Genomic DNA, 19,883 nt, shown 5'->3' on the forward strand with positions numbered 1-19,883 from the left:
TAAAACGTGGTCTCAGTAAATAGGTCCTGCTCCATTACTGGGTTGCAGAGTTCTGCCTGAGCCCTGGTTTGTGAGGCTCTGCTAGGAGAGCTCTGCCTCTCTGCACAATGGGAAACCTGTTTTAACAGGATTTAATACATTGACAACCTTAGGAATAATAAATCTTCACAAGCAACAAAAAAGTGTTTAATTCCTAAAAGACAGGCCTACTTGAGCCACTTTTGGCCAGGGGCGATTGTGGGCTTAATACTGTGTGTGTAGCAATCTGGGTGATCTGAGAGAGAGGAGTTTAAGGGTAATTGCTCAATTTTCTGTCCATGTCAACAGGGAAAATGGGCAGAAGTGGCTGAGCTCAGCGCAGCAGTGATGCCAGATGAGATCAGAGATGTGAGGCTGTCAGTGGAATTAGAAAAGAGCTATCTGCAGAGCACTGTCTTGTAAACGCCGGCTACTCTGTGCTGGGGCTACGCAAGGGAGGAAAGGGTTATTATAAAAAAATTCACAGTGAAAGGGGCCCCTTCCCCTGCGGGACAGGCATGGGCTCTATTTTTATCCTGCCTGGTGATATTTTACTTGTTCGCTTGGCTCTTTCTAAACAATGCAGCATCTGTTTGACTGATGCAGCAATCAAGTGGCCATCTCCTGGATTGGGCAGCTTTTGGGTACTGAATGCCTCTGCCTCTTCTTTCAGGGATGGCACCTCCCTCAACCAGTGAACCTCTTTTTTGCTCTTCAGCTGAGAGTCCCCTCTTTGCACCTTCCCTGCCATGCCCCATCCTACAATGTCTTGCCAGAAATGTCCCCTCAGCCCCACTTCACCCCTTGGAATTCCCTCCTGCTCTGCAGCTCCTCAGCCAGTGATGCAGCTTCAGCTCATTGGCTGAGACTGCTGTCCTTATCCTCCTGGCCATGGCCCCCACACATACTGCTCCCCCACTTCAGTAATGCCCCACTTTGGTAGCTCTGCTCCCTAAGGGGAGTACAGCTTCTGGAGCAGGGCCACTGCTGGAGGAAGGGGACAATTTATGTGGTTTTGAATGTGGGAAAAGGTGGTATATGATTTTGGAGCAGGTAGTGCATGTGAACAAGGGACCTGATTGAAATGAAGGGCTGACTGTGCTGCACAGACAACCCCACACTGACCTGCAGAGGGAGAAGCTGCCAGGAGACAGTGATCAAATCAGTGCTGTCAAAGTGACACCCATTTTCCCCCCTCCCGGGAAGCTTCCCCCTAGGAAGTGATGCTAACTATGAGACTTCTGTATAAAGTGGCAAGCCTTTACAAGGGCTTCTTACCCTTCTGCTGTATGCAGGCAACTCCTCTTCATTAGAACAGGAGGGGAGAATATTAAAAGATGAAAAGAAGGAAGTGCCATGGTCACGGAGTCTTTCCATCTCTGGAGAGCTGGGTGTCTGTCTGTCATGTGATAGCTACCTAGAGCCAGGACTTCACAGCAATAGAGTAGTGACCTCTTCTCATGAGCAGCCTCTGAATAAAAGGAATATTGAATAAAATGCCTGGTCTATAAATGGCTTAGAGCAGACCTGGGACCACAGTGCAAACCAAGTGAGTTTTGTGCAGCAATCATTAATGATAAAGTATCCTAGTTGCCTTCTTGTCTAGTTAATCTGTGCTCAAATGTGATGTAAGAAGGACTCTGCATCAGGCCAAACTCAGTGTGATGGTTTTGTGATGTGGATAAAAATTCTCCAGGGATTGGGGAAGTCTATTAGCATATGTGAGGCTAGTAATGGGCAGACTAGCAAACAGCTGCTGGCTTCAGGTGGGAGATTGGTCAGGGCCAGCTTAACCTCACTTTGACAGCTAACATTACAACCTGCAGTTGCCTTGGTCTGGAGAAGTCTCTGTCTTTTCAGTGGGAGTGGAAGGGGAGAGCAGTGTGTGTGTATCCCAAGGGATGCGGTGAAAGCCCTGTTTTGATTAATTTAAAACTGGACAAGGCAGTGAATAATACAGCTGTTTGGGAACAATCCTGGCCTGTCTGGGGATGAACTTGATGGGTTCTGGTAAGTCTCTTCCATCTCTAAATTCTGTAGTATGTTAGATACGTAGTCACATTGGGCTTATGATTGCTGAGTCCATAAGTGTAGTTGATGGACTAGATTTACCTAAAAGACCCCGTTAAGAAAAAGCTCTTGAAAGATGATTACAGAATTGAGACTCCATCATTTAAAACTGCCCAAGGCAAATTCCTTTGAACATTGCAACAGTGGAGGGATAGAGAGAGAACCGCGTAGCCCTTGATTGTAGCGTTGTTCCCTCAGGACCCGTCCCTACTCCCCCCTCAGTTTCTCATCTGATATGAGAAAGCAGCAGTAAGACTCTTCATCTGTCTTATGAAAATCCGATTCGGAATGACTGTGATCAAACCCAGCTGGCTGTCAGCAGTGGTGGCCTTGTGCAGAGGGAGGGAGGCTTCTGAGGAGTTTCTGGATGTGGAAATGTCACAGGTGCTGTCGATCAAAGAGGCATTTTTTAATAAATATATATAAGAAAAAATAAAAAAAACCTAAGGATTTAGCATAAAAGAAATGTAGTTTGTCTTGTTTTTCCAGTGTAACATGAAGAGGATGAAATAGAATCAGATATGCTTGCTCCCAAACATACTTCCACAGGACTGCTTTGAGAAGCCACTTTCCCTGTCACATTAATGCTCTAAAGCAAAATCACTCATCTCTAGCATTATTGAGGAGGATTTTGTATTTCTGAACTCCCCTCCATCCCTCCCTCCCCCCCCCCCGTGCCACTTGCCCTTCTAGGCTGTGCCCCTGCCAGTGCCTTAATACATTTTAGAAGGAAAAAAAATGAGGAGGGATGTGGAGAGAAGCCTTTGAAAGGAGAAAAGTGGAAATCTCCAGGAACTGAGGCAGGCACAGAGTTCAGAGAGGAGTGTCTGGAGGTTGGTAGCTGTATGATGATCACGGCTGAATGTTTCCTCCACAGAGAGAGATCTTTGGCAGTTTGAGCCTCCCAGATCAGTGCCCTACTAATGCCAGCTGTACAGTAGCACAGTCTCAATCCTGGTCTCCAGGTTCCTGGTGCTTCTATTGCCAGTGATCAGTCTGGTTGTCCAAAGGTCATAGGTGCATAGATTATAAGGTCAGAAGGGAACACTAGATCTTCTAGCCTGACTTCCTGCATAACACAGGCCCAGCTCCCCTTGTATTAAGTCCAGTAACTTGTTGGACACTTCCTTATTGCCCCCTGTACCACAACATCTGTCCTCTCCCTCAAGCATCCCAAGGAAGATGTGTGCAATGATGATTCCAAACTGGGAAGCTACTGTATGTCAGCAGCAACACTGCATAAAGTGACAGTTTCAGTGGATTCCAGCCTGCCCTGGGCCTATCAGACGAAGCTGGAGTCACACCATGGTGAGCATCCTGGGAAAACAAATGCCACAACCTGGTTAGAGTGGTACAGACCTGTGCTGTTCTCTGAGGTTGTCATGGCTCAAGAACCTGAGTGGCCACTCCATCTCCTATCCAGCCCTTTGGCTAGTTGATAATCACTTCATAGCTTGGAAGGCTGAGGAAAAAACAAAACCATCTGCTCTTGTTCTCCACTAATATGGTTGTCTCTGTAAAGTTACTACTTGGCTTTTCAGTGTCAGGAGGCCACTGAGACCTTTCTATAACCTGGGGTTAGAAGGCCCCTTTATTATTGTGACTTTTCACAGCAGCTAGCCCGTGTGGTGCCACCATCGTAGATTCACCATGATTCTCAGGGAGATGGACTCTTGTGCTGTTTTTCCTTAGCTTCTTCTCTCAGATTTCCAGAGCCACACCCCAGCAGTCATGGTAGCTACCTGATTCTCTCTAGCCCTCTGCTTTCATCCTCCTCACTGGCGACAAGCTTGGTTTCTGATCAGCCATCAGATTGACAGCAGGCCAGGTATGATCCTGGGGAATGCATCCCAGTCAAATGGAGTGGCCAGGGGTCCAGAGAGCTATTCTTTGCCCTCCCTGCTTGCTTGCTGCTCTCACCTTCCAAGAGGCTTTGAGCTCGTTTGTGTGTTCTGTAGAAGCTGTCTCTGCTCCTTGTTCCTTGTGGGGGGGTTTTAAGCCTGTTGCTTTCCACTTTTTTTTTTCTTCTTCTCCATTTTTTCCATTTAGAGGGGGAAAAAATATTTATCGGATTGAGATGCGCTAATTAAAGCCATTTTCTGGTATTTGGTTAATGGAGTGTTTGATGTCTCTCTGACAAGACCATGAAATGCACGGAGCGTCCACAGGGACAGAATTTGCTGAACACGGCGCTTTGTAAATGAGGGGACACAGTGTCGCAGCAGCTCATGAATATGAAAAGCCCATGATGCTACCTCGGTGGACTTGGGAACACAGATGAATCCTGTCATGTGCTAAATGAGACCAATTTCTTTCACTTAACTTCATCTTCAATCAGACCTTCTTCCATTTGCCTGTTCAAAATTCCCCAAACGTGATGCAGAAGGTAAAAGCATTCAGTAAAATAAAGTTTTGCAGCAGCAGAGAAATTTATAATTATCCCTGGTTTAAGTTGCATGCTCATAAAATGTAAAATTAAGTTAGTTTCTGTCATTCTTTAAGTGACGAGCCTGTAATTCTGCTGCGCTGAGGATAAACCTGCTTTGAAGGGGTCAGTTTGCCCCCAAAGCTGCCACCCTCTGGGTAGCCTGCACTGTAATCTCAGTAGCAGCAAAGGTGTGCAGGGCATTGTGTGGTCATTGAAGACACCTGCATCACTGCTGTACGGAGCTTCAACTCTGAACTGGCCATTGAAAATGTCATGTGACTAGGGGGAGAAAATCCTCATTAAGCATGAATGACGAGATTTTTAGTGTGATTCTTAGCACTTGGAGTTGTGACTCCAGAGAGAATGGCTGTGCAGCTGTAGGGGGCCTAAATTAAAAGGGGAGGGTTAATGGGTGTAAAAGGTGGACTTTAACTGAATCAGTGTTGGCAGTGGACTGGCACCCAGGAGACAGGGCTTCCAATCCCAGCTCTGCCTGACCTGCTGTCTGCCCTTGGGCAAGCCACTTTTCTCTGAATTTGTATTCCCCCCCATCCGCTCTGTCACGTCAATGTAGCCTGTAAACTCTTTGGGACAGGGACTGCTTCACTGCTGCTTGTACAGCACCTAGCACAGTGGGGCCTTGGTCTCATTTGGGGCCTCTCGGTGCTGCTGTAATCCAAATAACAAGCAGGTGTGACTTGCATGTGGAGGAGGGAGGTGCAGCAGGAAAAGCAACTGCCAAGCGTGCGGCGGCTTTAAGGTAAAGTGTGTTCTTACTCCTCCTAGCAGTTGCTTTTCCTGCTTCTACTTCTCCATCCAGCTCCTCTGCAGATCAGTTACCTGTGTAAGATGCAGAAAGGGAGATGGTCACAGGTACCCAGCCTGGACTACTGCCATCACTAGTGTCTCTTGTTTGTTTATGTCTTAAAGAACACTCTCCTCTGCTAATCATTCAAGTACCCAGTCTGAGTAAGCATGTGTCCTTCTTCCCTTTCGACCTCCTGCCACTTCTTCCTTACACCAGCTTGCCTCACCATAACTTAGATGCGATGTTTTTTAGGGCATGGATTGTTTTTTATTCTTTGTATGGCCAGTGCCTAGCCCACTACAGCCCTGACCAGACAGGGGTCTTTGATGCTCTTGTCACAGAGATAATAATATACTGTCTTAGCTATTAACAAGACCATAGGCACCAACTCCTGGAACCAGTGAGTGCTCGCTCCCCCCCAGCCCCGTCCACATTCCAACCCCTTCCCCAAAGTTCCTGCTCCTCCGCTCTCCCTCCCACAGCTTCTTATGCTGCGAAACAGCTGTTTTGCGGTGGCAAGTGCAGGGAGGAGTAGCAAGGACGCAGCACACTCAGGGAAGGAGGCAGAGGTGAGCTGGGGGGGGGGCGGGGAGCTTGGCTGCCAGTGGGTGCTAAGCACCCACCAATTTTTCTTGGTGGGTGCTCCAGCCCCAGAGCACCCACAGAGTCAGCATCTATGAACAAGACTGCTACATTTGGTCTAGGAAATTATAACTTAGCTGTTAACTATCCCTTGGGGCTTAGTGCCCCAGGAGTTCAGGGTTTGATGAGCTTAGTTTGAATTGCCTCCAAGAGAGAGCTCCCAGCTCCTTGGGAAACTTAAAATCAGACTAGATGTAGGCGTGGAGAATAGACCATAGGAAACAGTTCTGTGTTGGCCAGCATGGGGCTCAAATATTTTTTTTTTTTATCTCTGCCTTGGTTGATTCCTGGGCTTAGGCTGACATGATCTGAGGAAGAGGATGCCAAGGGAAAATGCTTTATGTTACTATTTGATCCCCTTTAACCAAACTGAGGTCTGAAGAGGAGTCCCATTTAGGTTTCCTTAAGGTCACTCTGGGAGTATGGGGAGCCTTGAGTTGTTTTCCCTGACTTACAGAAACCCATTTCTTCTGTGTTCTATCTGTAAAACATTACCTAACGTACACCTCTTCCACCCCTCTTCCTCTGGCTTCACTGATTTTACCAGGAGGAAAACTCAGTGTATTTTAACTGGGGAGGAATGAGTGCTCCTTTAAGAGCTGGGTATATGCGGAACAGTCTTTCCATGGTATTACAAAACTGATACCAGAGGAACTCTGATGGAGGCTGTGGTTGAGGGTGGGACCTGCATGAGTTATTCTAAAGGAGCCCAGGGTCTAGTTGAGAGAGCAAGTGCTAAGAGAAGAGAGGGAAGGGTGTGCTATAGGGGGGAGAGAAATCCCCTGCTGGAGCAATTCCATCTGGGCTATAACATGGCTAGTGTGGTCCCCACCCAGCTGTAAAGACTTGTCTGCAATATTTTATTGAAATTGGCAGATGTTAGAGATGATCAGGAAACTGCCCTTCCTTCTAAAACACAGCTATGCATTGTGAATCTGTTTGTTTCCAGATTGTGGTGCTGTCCTTTGTTCTCTGCTTCATTTTACAATGTGCAGAGCCTTCAGCGGCATCATTGCAATGATGGTGTTTGCGTGTTTGATAAGATGTTCCCAATTCCCATATGCACATACTGGAATGCAGTTCCCAGCTGCTCTTCAATGTATATAGACGTTTATGAAGCCATGTATGAGGCTCATATGCAAGGGCCCTGAATTCAGAGAGATTATAATGTGGACAGAAAATATTACAGCAAGAATCCACATGGAAAAATCAAAGTTAATTGATTTGGTGGAAAAGATCTGAAACATAGACATTCTATAGGAGGCAGGGCCCAGAGAATCAGGGATAGTTGAGTGACCAGGGTGATATGGGCAATACACTATCTGGGAGATTTGCAGCTGCTGAAGTAAAGCCAATGCAGTTTCTGGCTGTGTGTGCATGGGTACTGCATTGTAGGACAGAGAGGACATAGTCCTGCAAAGATTTACTTACATGTTTAACTTAACATGTGAGTAGTTTCATTGAAGTCAATGTGAATGCTTAAAGTTAGCATGTGTTTGCACCCCGTGGCTGTACTGTGACTGCTACTAGAATATTGCAATAACTTCTCAGCAGAGCGTTACCAGAAAGATACTGCAAAAAACAGTAGTGAGATCTTGGAAGAGCAACAAAAATGATCAGGAGGGTGGATGGCTTGAGAAAAAAGATGCTTGGCTAACTGATGGCAAAGGAAACACTGTGATGGTTTACAAACGTGCAAAGAATGTGAACAGAAAGAAGGGAGAAGAATTATTTAGAGTGGCACAACAGGGATGGGACAGGAGAGGAAGAAATTACAAGTAGTGTGTTACAAGCAACACAGAGTCCTGTGGCACCTTAAAGACGAGCAGATGTACTGGAGCATAAGGTTTCGTGGGTGAATACTCACTTCGTCAGAGGCAAATAGTGTGTTGAAATTTAAAGAAGAAATTTTATACTGAATAGCATTTAAATCTTCTTGCAAGTGAGATCTGTTAGCCTGGAAGCTGGGGATGCCCCATAGTATGGGACATTTCAAGGTAAACTGGACATGACCCTACATGGCATATAATAGGGAACAATCCTGCACTGGCCACCACAGGATGGGCTGGCGGGAAACTAATAGAGCTCTTCCATTTATATCTTCCAATTCTACTGTTTACGATTCTCTCAAACTACCTATGTGGTGTTGGAGCCTTGAATTCCTTGAGAGAGAGAAAGTTTCTACCTGGTAAATTCACTGGCTTTCCGGAGCCCATTTTTTGAGAATGCCATGTGGCTGCAATGCTCGGTAAGGGCTCATTCCATGCCAGTTGCAGCCTGTGGGAGTCTTTCCATGGAATTCAATGGTAGCCGGATTTGGCCCTGTGTCAGCAAGTCCAGCAGCAGGATATCCACTTTGTAAAACTCTTTAGGATCCTGCAGGGTGAAAGATCCATCACTGATCTGGGTCCCATCTGCAAGAAAAAGGGAGCAACAAAGCCCAAAGGAATCCAAGAGAGCGACACCCAACAGGCGAATGAATCAAAATTAAATAATGAATGGGGAAGCTAGGCTGTTGGTTTGCTGATATAGGGAAGGATCATACAGGGGTTCAAACACCTTCAAATCCACTGGAGTCAAAGAGGAATGAGGACACTCAACTCCCTGCAGAACTGGATCCCTTCTGCATGTGACACCGAGTGCTGCTCAGTAAAGGAGCATAGAAATGCTCCCAGTTTGTTTTACATTAATTTCTATTACCAGAGGAACATTTTTGTCATCGGTGTAATATCCAGTTCCAGTCTCTGCCTATAGAGATGTGTGGATCTGTGCAAATGTCTCTAGCAAAGACTAGACTAACTTTCAAACATCTTTGAAAGCCTCTAGCTCCCCTTAACCACTGAACTGCTGAGCAGCACTTCAGACAATCTGAGAAATTAGAGACCCAAAAGACCCCCAGGGCCCCTCTAGTCTGGCCATCTCCTTGCTTCTGCCCATGCAGCAATGTTCCCTAATCCGTACAGTCACTCTTCAGGCCCTTGGCCAGTCTTGCTTGTAAATGTCTCCAGCCATGGGAATCTCACATCTTCTGATGGGCAGTTAGAGGTGTCCCCTTAGTCCATTTTGCCTGTGAGTCAACAAAATGTGTTTTCTTTGCTCAGTTTCATCTCCTTACTTGTGAGATAATCCCCTCAAACGAGCCTACACAATCTCTCTCCTCCCTACTCTTTGCCCCTTATCCACAATGACTCTGCCCCCCCCATAGCTATCACTGAGCTGAGCCCCACATATTCAGCTCTTATAATCTCTCCCTCTAAGTCAGTCACTCCGTCAGCTGAATCACTTCTGTTCTTTTGTCCCTTCATTGCACTTTTCCAGCAGCTGGGAGCCCCTGCTGGGAAGAATCAGTGCGATGGCAGCTTCCCCTGTGAGAGCAGTCAGGGCTCCGCAGTGAGCAGAACAGTGACAGGCCACTGACTCAGTGCTATGGAATCGCCAGCTCTTGCCTTCCTCTGTCTCAGGGATGGATCAGGCCAAGTTGCTGCATTTTCCCTGCAAAGGTCCTTATGAAGTTTGCTGTAGCCTGAAAGCTGCTCCATAGGCACCTGTTTGTTGGGCAGTTGGGGAGCTGGATGGCACGGCTCTGCTGAGATCGTTCAAGCTGTCACTGCCTCTCGCCTTGGCCTGCCTCTCGCTACAGCCTCTATCCTGCTCAGCCTTTTCAGCGGGCAGCCAATTAGAGAGAAATCCCACTGTGTGGTTAGCTCCAAACAGCCACCTCGCCAAGGCCTGGGCTGACCCAGGCTGTGCTGCAGATGGGCCAGTGTTGCCTCCTCTGGCCAGGGATGGGGGGAAGGGGAGCTGGGGGAGCCTGTGGAGATGTGGAGTGGACATGAGGCAGGAGCAGTGCCATTTGGAGCTGTGGGAGGCTGCATAGCCCTGACAGGAGGCAGGAGGAGGAAGCTGCTAAGGAAGGCCCTGTCTTGAGCCCCAAACTCTTCAGGTGGGGCTGTCTTTCCAACTCCTGAATATTTATCTTAGCCTTGGATGCAAACAGGGTAGAGCCAGAAACAGCCAACTGCTGAGTTCCAACAATATAATAGCAGTGCTACAGATGGAGTCAGGAGCAGCCTGAGTGCTCCAGCCCCTGGGATGCCTGCTTCATTCAGATGCCAACTGGGTGAAGAATCTCCAGAGAGCTGAGCCATGCAGCTCCTCTGCTGCCTAAGGAACAGGGGCCTCTGGAGCAGCTTTCTGGCGAACTTTAGGCCTTTAAAGGGACACTACGCTAAAGCCTGGTCTATACTACTGCAGTAACTTGATCTAACTTACGCAACATCAGTTACGTGAATAATGTAACTGACGTTGATATAGTTAGATCCACATACCGCAGTGGCTACACTGCGCTTTGTCGACGGGAGACGCTCTCCTGTTGACTTTCCTTTTGCTTCTCGGGGATGTGGAGTACACTTCTCTCTCCCTCCTTCCTTTCTCCTCTCCCTTCTCTCCCAGCTGGAGTAGCTGTGACCCTAGTCCAAGGAGGGGCTGGAGACAGACCCATAGCCTAGGCCAGCTACAGCAGACTCACATTCAAAATCATAAATAGGTTCCAACCAGTGCTGGCTCTAGCTTTTTGCTGCCCCAAGCAAAAAAAAAAAAAAAAAAAAATCCCGCCCCCCCCCTTTTTTTATTTTTAGCTTTTACATGTTTATACTTCACAATGTTTTGTTTTGGACTGTTTAAAATTAAAAAAAATGAGAATAGAGAATTTTTAATTAGTGAAATAAAACAATTTCATACTAGTGTACTCATTTACTCATTGGGCTGGCCAAGGAGTGAGCTGGGCTGTGTCTGCCTGGGCAGAGTTGGGCTGCCCCTCCGCCAGAGCCTTGGCATAGGCAGGGGGTGACTCTAGCTTTTTTGCCCCCCCACCCCATGCACGGCAGGCAGGCAGCCTTTGGCGGCTTGCCTGCAGGAGGTCCCTGGTTCCGCGGATTTGGTGGCATTCCTGCAGGAGGTCCGCCAGTCCCACGGCTTCAGTGTACCCACCTCCGAATTGCTGCCTAAACCGAGGGACCGGCAGACCTCCTGCAGGCAAGCTGCCGAAGGCTGCCTGACTGCTGCCCTCGCAGGGACTGGCAGGGCGCCTCCCCGCAGCTTGCTGCCCCAGGCACATGCTTGGAGCACTGCTGCTGGGCATAGGCAGGACGTCAGCGCCAACCCCAGGGCTCATGTGGTCCGTGTGGGTTGGATCAGGTCATGCTGCCAGTGGGCTAACCAGACTGGCTGTCGCTGCTGAGTAGCCAGAGGGGCCTGGAGCTGCGTGGGAGACACCAAACAGTTCTGCCTCCTGTCTCTCCTTCCCTGTGAAGCATGCTGGGGGCTTGGCGCTGCCCTCCGGAGCTGGGTGTCATAGCCCTGTGCCGGCAGGAGCAAGTAGCGGGCGTTGGAGGGAGCTGCCCGGTCCCTCCAGCCAGGGCACAATAACCTCTGCTCCCCTGGTGCCAATCCCAGTCTGAAATGGCCATAGCAGCCCTGCCTACGGTCCCACATCTTGCTATGCAGCGTGGGGAGGGGAGGAGGCTCTGAGAACAGGGCTGCGGCCCGGCTCCCATCTTGGCCTAGGGCCCCCAAAGCTGGAGGGGCAGTGGACCCCAGGGAGCCTCACTTGGGGCAGCCTCAGCAACACCCCAGAGTCCCGGACGGTCACCCCGCAGCATGGCTGGGGATAGAGCCAACTGGGCGGGGGGCATCGCCTGTAGCTCTCACGCAGAGCAAGCTGGGGCGGCTGCGGGGTTCGGCTCCCGGGCCCGGGGCAGAGCAGCTGGTGGCTGGTGATCGCAGGGCAGCATGTCCAGGCCTCCTGCTCCCCAGGACTTGCATGAGTTGGCCACGGGTTCAGCCTGCGCAGTGGCATGAGTTCGGCTCAGCCTGGGCTGCCGGTCCCCTCCTCTGGCAGGAGGCAGCACAGGGGGGAGGCGGAGGAGGAGGCAGAGGCAGGGACAAGCCGAGGAGGAGCCCACAGCCGGCACTGGAGGAGTGGCCCTCCCGGCCGCCATTTTCCGCCACCACCCTCTGCGCTCCGCAACTGGAGCAGGGCTACGCTACTAGCTCCTGCCTGAGGGGGCCTGGCTGCTCCCATGGGAGAGTGGCAGGGACACACTCCCCACTGAGCCAGCTCCCCCTGCCCTGCCCTGCCCTGCCGCACAGCCCTGGCGGCACCCAGTTAGAGAACAAAGGGCGGTCAGGATCCAGTCCAGGACACTGCCTCAGGTCGGAGCTGGGGCCCCAGCATTATGCCGCCCCTGGTAATTTGTTGCCCCAAGCACCTGCTTATTTTGCTGGTGCCTAGAGCCGCCCCTGGTTCCAACTCAGTGTGTCTGCCAGGTCATCTTCTCTCCTCTTCTGGCCCTCCCCCATTTCGCCCCCAGCAGTGCAGTCTAGGTGTGGTCAGTACTGGAGCACTTCAGTGAGGTTCAGACTTGTCTGGATTGTGGGCTCCTCAGAGCAGGAAGGGTCTGGTACAGGGCTAAACCTACTGACAGCCCATAACTCACTACTGTTGGCTAGGCATCTGGCAACTCTGGTATGCTTTGCTTTCTGTTCAAATTATTTTGGGCTGAGTGCATCTCTCTACTTGATTAGGGGGTGCATCTCATTGCTGGACCTGCAGCAGGATGCACCATAGTCACTGGCATCCTGGGCTACAACCAAACAAAACTTCGTCCACCTGTGGCTTCACTGTCATGTCCTTGCCGTTGCTGGGCGGGAGAGCCCCTCCTGATGAAATAGAGAGACTGCATCCACCATGCTGACCATCCTCCTTTGCAAATGGGAGATGGGATCTGGGGAGAGAGGGTACTGAAAACACTCAAGAGAAAGACAGAAAAACCCAGGGAAGAGCCTGAAAGTGGGTACAGATGAAGAGTTAATTGCTTCTGAGAGAGAAGGGGACAAATGCCTGAAAAATCAAGCTCCAGGGATGAGAACGAGATTTGCTGCTGCAGCGTGAGACACATCCAGAGAATTGTGCCCTTTGGGAGGGGGAATCCACTGTGAAACTTCTTTATTTTTGGCATTTGGGGCTTCATTAAACATTTTCCCCCTTAATTTAAATGACAGTTTTCTGAGGGAAATCTGATATTTTTCATCTCAATAAAATGTGAACCTGAGTTGAACAAATAGTGATTCTTGTGTGAAGGGAATTCTTGCCCTGCTTATGGGATGATAGCAAGCATGCAGCAGCTCCGTGTTTGAGGCTTGCAGCAGCCAACCAGGATTCAAACCTCAAAAGGTTCAAGGTTATTCCAAATGGAGAATCCATGATTGTTGAGCAAGTCCTAATGCAGCACAAATTTGTTTCCCTCTTTGGATTTATTTTGCCTCCAGGTTTCAAAGTTTTATTGGCTTGTTTTATTATTAAACTATACACTTTTTTAATCATTGCAAATAACCTGCCCTTGTTTTCCTGTCATGAGGGCTGTGAATGCATTCACACCCCGTGTAGCATGGGAGGGTGGGACTTCTGACTTCTCTCTCTCCCAAGTGAGAGGAAAGCTCAGTATTCCATCATCTTCATGCTGCTTCTGCCTCTTCCTGTTACAGATATTCCAGTGATCCCGGACTTGGAGGAAGTACAGGAAGAAGATCTCGCCATGCAAGTGGCAGCTCCACCCAGGTAACAGCACAGCCACATGATCACAAGTCTAGAGTCACTGCCCACTGCTGCAGATCAGCGGTGAGAAGTGGCTGCTGAAATTAAATCCTGCATTACCTTGTGTTCTGCAGAGATCAGTGGTTGTCCCATTCAGTAAGATTTGATGCCATGCATTATGATAGTGAGTCTCCAGGATAGTAAGGTTCCATTGTGTTGTTTCCAAATACAAAGAGAAAATAATTACAGCATATTCTATACACATACAAAAAGAACATGATTGAGCTTGCAAAGTGAAACCTTCAAAAATTAGGAAATGCCCAATTTAAGGTTGCCTGTGCAACATTAACACTGCCTTTTTGTGCATATGTATTATTGCACGCTGTTTACTTATGTGATCATAAATTATTTCCCTCTAGATGATGTCTGTCTCATTCAAGTGCCTACTTAATTTGTATAGTGCAAATCCTATTGGTTAAAAGTGCTAGTCAAACTACTTCTGGATATATCTCAAAGGTGACTAGCAAAGGGAAGAATAAAATGAAAAAAATGGTTAATCTTAGAAATATCAGGGAAGGGCAAGTCTGCTCTTTCCTGTTTTGTTGGAGTGATTTCTTGGATCATATGGATTGGGAGCTTTTGTGGCCCTTAATTGTAGAGAAAGGGAGCCTGAATCCTGAACAAAGATGTCGTTTCTCCCAAATGTTTATTGGGCATTGAGATTAAATAGCTGTTATCAAAAACAAATTAAAAACACTTTTAACAGTGTGACTAAAAATCACTTTGTTTCTCAATCAGATTTTACTTCATTGTTTTCTATCATGTTATGATCTTATCAGTTCTCTGAACATCCATGGAGTCTTTGGATATGTTACTAGCTTTCTCCCATAACTATGACTTTAAAGCAGCCATGAAAACTCAGAGATCCCAGTATGCTGGAAGCTGCATGGTAGGACTGGTTAGGAGCCAGGAGGTGGAACAATCAGACTGCTTTTCTCCAATTTTTGCTGTTAGGCTTCCTACAAATACAGCATCTACTGCTCACAGGATGGCAGGTTCTGGGGCTTCCCTCACATTCATGGTACATTAAATAATATTCCATGTCTAAGTCATTGTTCTATCTGGTATGGAAACAGCACTCAAGAGGCTTGTGCCCAGATTCCTCTCCACTCATGTATTTCTTTTCTCGTGGAGACGTGGATACTCATGCTGGATACTCCCAGACTCCCATTCATGTGCCACGGCTCTCCAGAGGAGCATGAGCTGTTCCCACACTTAGCTAGTTTTGTTTCTTGCCCCTCCCTCTTGCAGTATCCAGGTGAACAGAGTGCTGACGTTCCGTGACCTGGACAATGACCTCATGAAGTATGCTGCCTTCCAAACCCTGGTGAGTGGGTGCCCTTTTGTAGTGGTCAGCATAACTCCCTCTGCACCTCCCTCATGTCATCCTCCAGAAAAACAGATATTTGGGTCCAGCTGATACCTAACACAACACCTGTCTCCCCAAGGTTTCAAGGACTTGTTCCCCATTTGTTATGGGGCCCTAATGTATATGGGAACACTAAGTCAACAGTGCCCATTGCTCTGGTGGGGTCTCTGACACCGGATATAAACGTCTCCCTGGCACCTTTGCTTGGCATCCACTTGGAAATCTTACTCCAATGGCCATTTATTTACATAGAACATTCTTGAGTTTTCCCTCAAGTTTTCTGTTGGTCCAGTAAAAGATATTGCTTCACCCACCTTGTCTCTCTAACATCCTGCGACTAACACGGCTCCAGCAACACTACATATATCCCTAGAACACATTTCCTACCCATGCTTTACCATGCTCTGCCCCTTTCCCTGGTCCTGGGACACCCACAGCACTGCTGTTTCCCCTGGCATCCAGCACTGCTCCTTCTCCCTCAGCCAGGGTCATCCATGGTGCTGCCCTTTCTTGTGGTGCCTGAGGCACATGCAACCCTGCCCCCGGTGTCTGGGCTGCTGGCTCTGGGTATAGGAGTTCTTCATGCTGCTGTAGCCCAAAGAGCCATTTTCAAGCAGGAAGGAAGTTTCCAAAGCTGTTCCTGAGAGGCACAAACCCAAATGGTGACAGGTCATGATTTCCTGTCTCTTTGGGGACTGCCATATTGCCAACCCTAAGAATTCAAAATCATGAGTCAGAACCCCAAAATCATGAGTTTTTGTTTTAATTGACGTTGGTTTTGGTCTGGCTGCTGGTTTTTGAGCACCCTCTTCTTGCCTCACGCTGTTTGTGTGACACAGAAGCAACATGTGTGCACACAGAAGTGCAGGCCCTGACTCCCTTGTGTATTTGCTGGGCGATATTCCCCTCTCGTCCCCTCCATCTACACTCACTGGTTCACACAGCCCATTCCCTGTGTCCCAGCAGCCTCCCCTGGCTGGTGCCTGTAGCTGGCACCTGTCTCCAGTCAGCAGCGGAGGGAGCTTCCCCAGACTCTTAATTTAATTTAACTCTCCTGGGCTGCAGTGGAGGGTGGTGGGGGGGAGCTAGGTGTTTTTTTTTTCTGGGCTCTGCCCCACTCAGAGCTCATGGGATCCCAGGGAGATGCAGGCAGCTTCTATGGGATGGCTGCAGGCCAGCTCCCTGTAGTGGTGGAAGCGGGAAACTGCAGCCAGCTCAGGTAAAATTCCTGCACCCCCAATTCAGCCAGAAATCACAGCAGTTGCGATTGTACTGTGAGTGTTGCAACACTGGGATTGGTCTCACGTGCTCCTTCCCCTCCCTCTGAGCTGCCCACATCCAGTCACCACCTGCTAATCCTCTCCCATAAGAAGCCATTGGTCCCCAAAGAGGCAAGAATGCAGCTGTGTCACCAGCAACATCCTGTTCCTGGCTAAGGGGTGAGATGCCTTTTCTCTGTGCCTGGTCTGTTGGAGTACGTCTGTGACCTGCTTTGTGTTTACAGGATGGAGAGATTGACCTGAAGCTTCTCACCAAGGTTCTGGCCCCAGAACAGGAAGTGCGAGAGGTGAGCCTGTCCTGAGGCAGAAACTAGTAGAGCTGCTTGCATGGACCTGCAAGTCCCTCAGTCAGGCTGTACATGATACCCATGGCCTTATTAATGGGGGGAAGGGGAACGGGATAGACTTGTCTCAGTCGGATCAAATCTGAAGGGATTTGGATTTCAGAGGTTTTTGGGGCCCAGAATGTGATACACTTAGGGTGCCAGAGCTTGTGGCGCTGCTTCCAACTTGGCCATCCCTTGCTAAGGAATTACTGGGGACTGTCTCTGACTAGGGACTGGGGCTCCTGACACACTCACCATTCTAATGAATTCTGCCTCTAACAGCCATCTCCACTGAGGGGCAAAGGCAGACAGGGGAATGGGGACAGTCCAAGTCTGGAACAACAGGTCAGGACAGAGGAGCACCAGCAGAACTAGGGGAGCCCAAGACTGGAATAGCAGGGTTTCTGCAGGTTAGGGCAGAGCTGAATTGGCAGAGTTGTGTAGGGGTGGAGATTTTACGGATCCTCCCTGCACTGTGCCTGGTTCAATCTATAACTTGCTATTTTGGTGAATTTTAAAAACACAACTCGATCTGTCAAAATCTATAAATTGTGGCAGGGATTCAAACCGCCTTTTTCTTGGGATTTCTAGTGCTCCTAATGGAATCTAGGGCCCTGCCCTAATTCCCCCTCTGTGCACAGACTGGTAGCTCTCTGAGCCTGTTACAGCTTTTCTCTAGGGCTGTTCGCCTGGCCGTTTAGTAGCATTCAGAGACCTGTAGCAATTCAGTATTTTTCTTTCTTCTGCATGGTAGGAGGATGTCTGCTGGGACTGGGACCATCTCTACATGGAGGTGTCTTCAGAACTCGTGACTGAGTGGGACATGGGACAGTCTGAGAGAGATGAGCCCTTGAGTCAGCCCAAGAATGTCTGAGCTCTGGTCAGCTCAGCACACAGGCTCAGACAGCTGCAAATAGCACTAGTTTTTGTTTTTGTTTTTTAAATCAACTCTTTCATTTGAGAAAATATTCCAGATCTGAAAGTAAAGGAGGTGAGAACACGATACCTGGGAGTGAAGCCCACTTTCCTGTTTTGTAACAAGAATATTTATTTGTTCTCAAAATGCCACACTGAATAATTTCAAATACAAAAAAAATTTGTTTAAACAGTTGCTTCCATTTCACTAGCTCTTCATCTCAAGATGTTTTACAAGTTACTGCAGGGATCTTGTCCGCTGCTGCTGCAGTGCAGCCAGTTCTGGGGTGGAAACATGGCAGCTGTTTAACAGCCACACTGTACAACAGGGTAGGACAGTAAATGAAGAAGAACATGGCTTCCTATTGAGGCTGCAAAGGGAGTTCAGGTTGAATTTGCCCAGGACACTGAGATTACCATCCTTCTCTCACAACAGATGCCACAAGTGGTCCAAACCGCAGTTTTATATCCCATCCAGAGGTAGTACCTCCAACAATCCACTGTCCTATAACCCTGTGCTTGGAATAATAGCTCTTTGAGTTAGAGGGAAGAGCACCACCTACTAAACTGTCAGCATTACTTCTTGCAGCACTGCTTTTTTCCCCTGTGGTCTCCCAAAGCTAAGCCTGCTTAACTTGTCAACACAGAGGAACACATAGCCCAAGCTGAGGTGGTTTAAGGTGATAGGTAGCTTGTAAAGAAAATGCTGTTTATACCACACATGTGAATGTATCACAGCAGCAATCCTGGCACTTACACCCTGCTCTGGGTTTCTTTAGTACCTGGCATCCCTCTTTCATTGCTACCTAGAAAAATCCATTTAGCTATTTTTAATGCATCCACCCCTATAGTATCAGTGGTCATTGTTTGCAGGGAGCTAGTTACCCCCTAGAGCTTTGTGCTGCTGGAGCTTTTGACTGTGATCTCTCCCATGTGGAGCAAATGTAAACACTCTTTGGTGTGGTGCAGATAGCTGGGGGAGGACGATGCTGCTGGCTTTGTTAGCAGGCTTTGTGGTTGGTTAGTATATCTTCATTGTGCTCTGTTCTTACTGCTGTGCTAAGAGCACAACAGGTCCAGTTACCCCTCTGAATGCAGCACAAGCTAAATTATAACATCAGGGCCCACTGAGAGATGATGCTGAAGGCAAAAGAGGAGCAGGATTGATCCCTGCACCATGGCCTTAGGGGTGAAGGACATGGTATTATCTTGGACAATGGTGCTACTGCACCATGGGCTTGGGGTGGGAACAGCAGAATGGCTGATTCCTGAAAAACGAAGCTGGGATAAATGCTTCGCTGAGCAAAGTGTCTTTTTCCAGCTCTCTGTGGTGGTTGCAATAAAATGGATCCTCAGAAACCTTGGGGCTGCAAAACTCTTCATGTGCGTAATTGGAGAGACCCCCATACACATCCTGGTGATGATTCTAATGGGTAGAGGAGCCACTGGGCTTTAGGAGACTGAAGTATTCACCTACATAGAAATTGTTCCCCTTGCACTGCTGCCACACACACAACTGCAATATCCACCCACCCTCAGGCTTTGAGGCCAGCTTCCAGAATCTCTGGGCTTTTGATCATGGGCAACACAGGTGACCTTACTGCGAAAGCAACAGTGAGTAGAAAAGAGAGCTGCTTAGGCTGTGAAGATGAGCAGTGCCCTTGCCCCCTCTCACAGACTCACTCAAACTCAGGGAGATGTTAATTTTTTAATCAAGAAGTCCCCCAGATGAGTGAGAAATTGGGGTAGGGGAAGGGAGGGAGATTGGGAGTGCCTGTATGCACACAACAGGCAAATGTTTGGAGGATGAGGCCAAACTCTTCGCTGGAGTGGAGAAGCCTGTTTTATATGAGCTGTTCTCACCAAGACTTCCCAGCTGTACCACCTTCTCCCTCTGTCTTTCAATGAGGTCCACACAGGCTTATTGGCCAGAGAGAACACAGGGTGCTTCCCACATCCCACTGGAAAACTTTGCATTAAAATTCAGCAAAACAAAGCAGCTCAGAAGACCAGATATACACCTTGGAAGGTGAAGGGGGAAGACCTGCCTCCCTCCCCCAGAGATCTACACACAGAGAAGAGTTTCTTTCCTTTTAATTATAAGCTGTAGGACTTACTGGTGTTGGGATCCTCTCTCCTGTCCATGTAAGATCAGACTCTAGTGTACACTACTCCTCTGGTGAGCTGATAGCTCACTGCTGCTATCTGTTATCCCTGGATCCCAGCATCTCTGAAACCTGAAGGACATGTATCTATACCTCAGCCCTGGGAATGAAAGAGGAAGGTTCTGTAGCCTCCAGAATGGACTCAATGCAGGCCTCCCAGTGCCCTCCATGGAGGCATGTGTCTCTGCAACATGCAGGCTGCTGTACT

At 48.5% G+C, this 19,883-nt stretch overlaps 1 protein-coding gene across 2 annotated transcripts in view; it reads left to right on the top strand.

Moving 5' to 3' along the window:
- The window catches only part of IFT43 (intraflagellar transport 43), a 53,207-nt gene extending 35,609 nt beyond the window's left edge, over positions 1-17,598 (top strand). For both annotated transcript variants that reach the window (XM_050955756.1, XM_050955757.1), the window contains 4 exons: positions 13,512-13,584; positions 14,872-14,947; positions 16,494-16,556; positions 17,350-17,598. In XM_050955756.1, the coding sequence (XP_050811713.1) occupies positions 13,512-13,584; positions 14,872-14,947; positions 16,494-16,556; positions 17,350-17,469 (332 nt within the window). In that variant the 3' untranslated portion in view covers positions 17,470-17,598. The remainder of the gene's footprint in view (positions 1-13,511; positions 13,585-14,871; positions 14,948-16,493; positions 16,557-17,349) is intronic.
- Positions 17,599-19,883: the final 2,285 nt, after the last annotated feature.

The sequence above is a fragment of the Gopherus flavomarginatus genome, chromosome 5, assembly GCF_025201925.1.
Source record: "Gopherus flavomarginatus isolate rGopFla2 chromosome 5, rGopFla2.mat.asm, whole genome shotgun sequence".
Taxonomy (NCBI): Eukaryota; Metazoa; Chordata; order Testudines; family Testudinidae; genus Gopherus; species Gopherus flavomarginatus.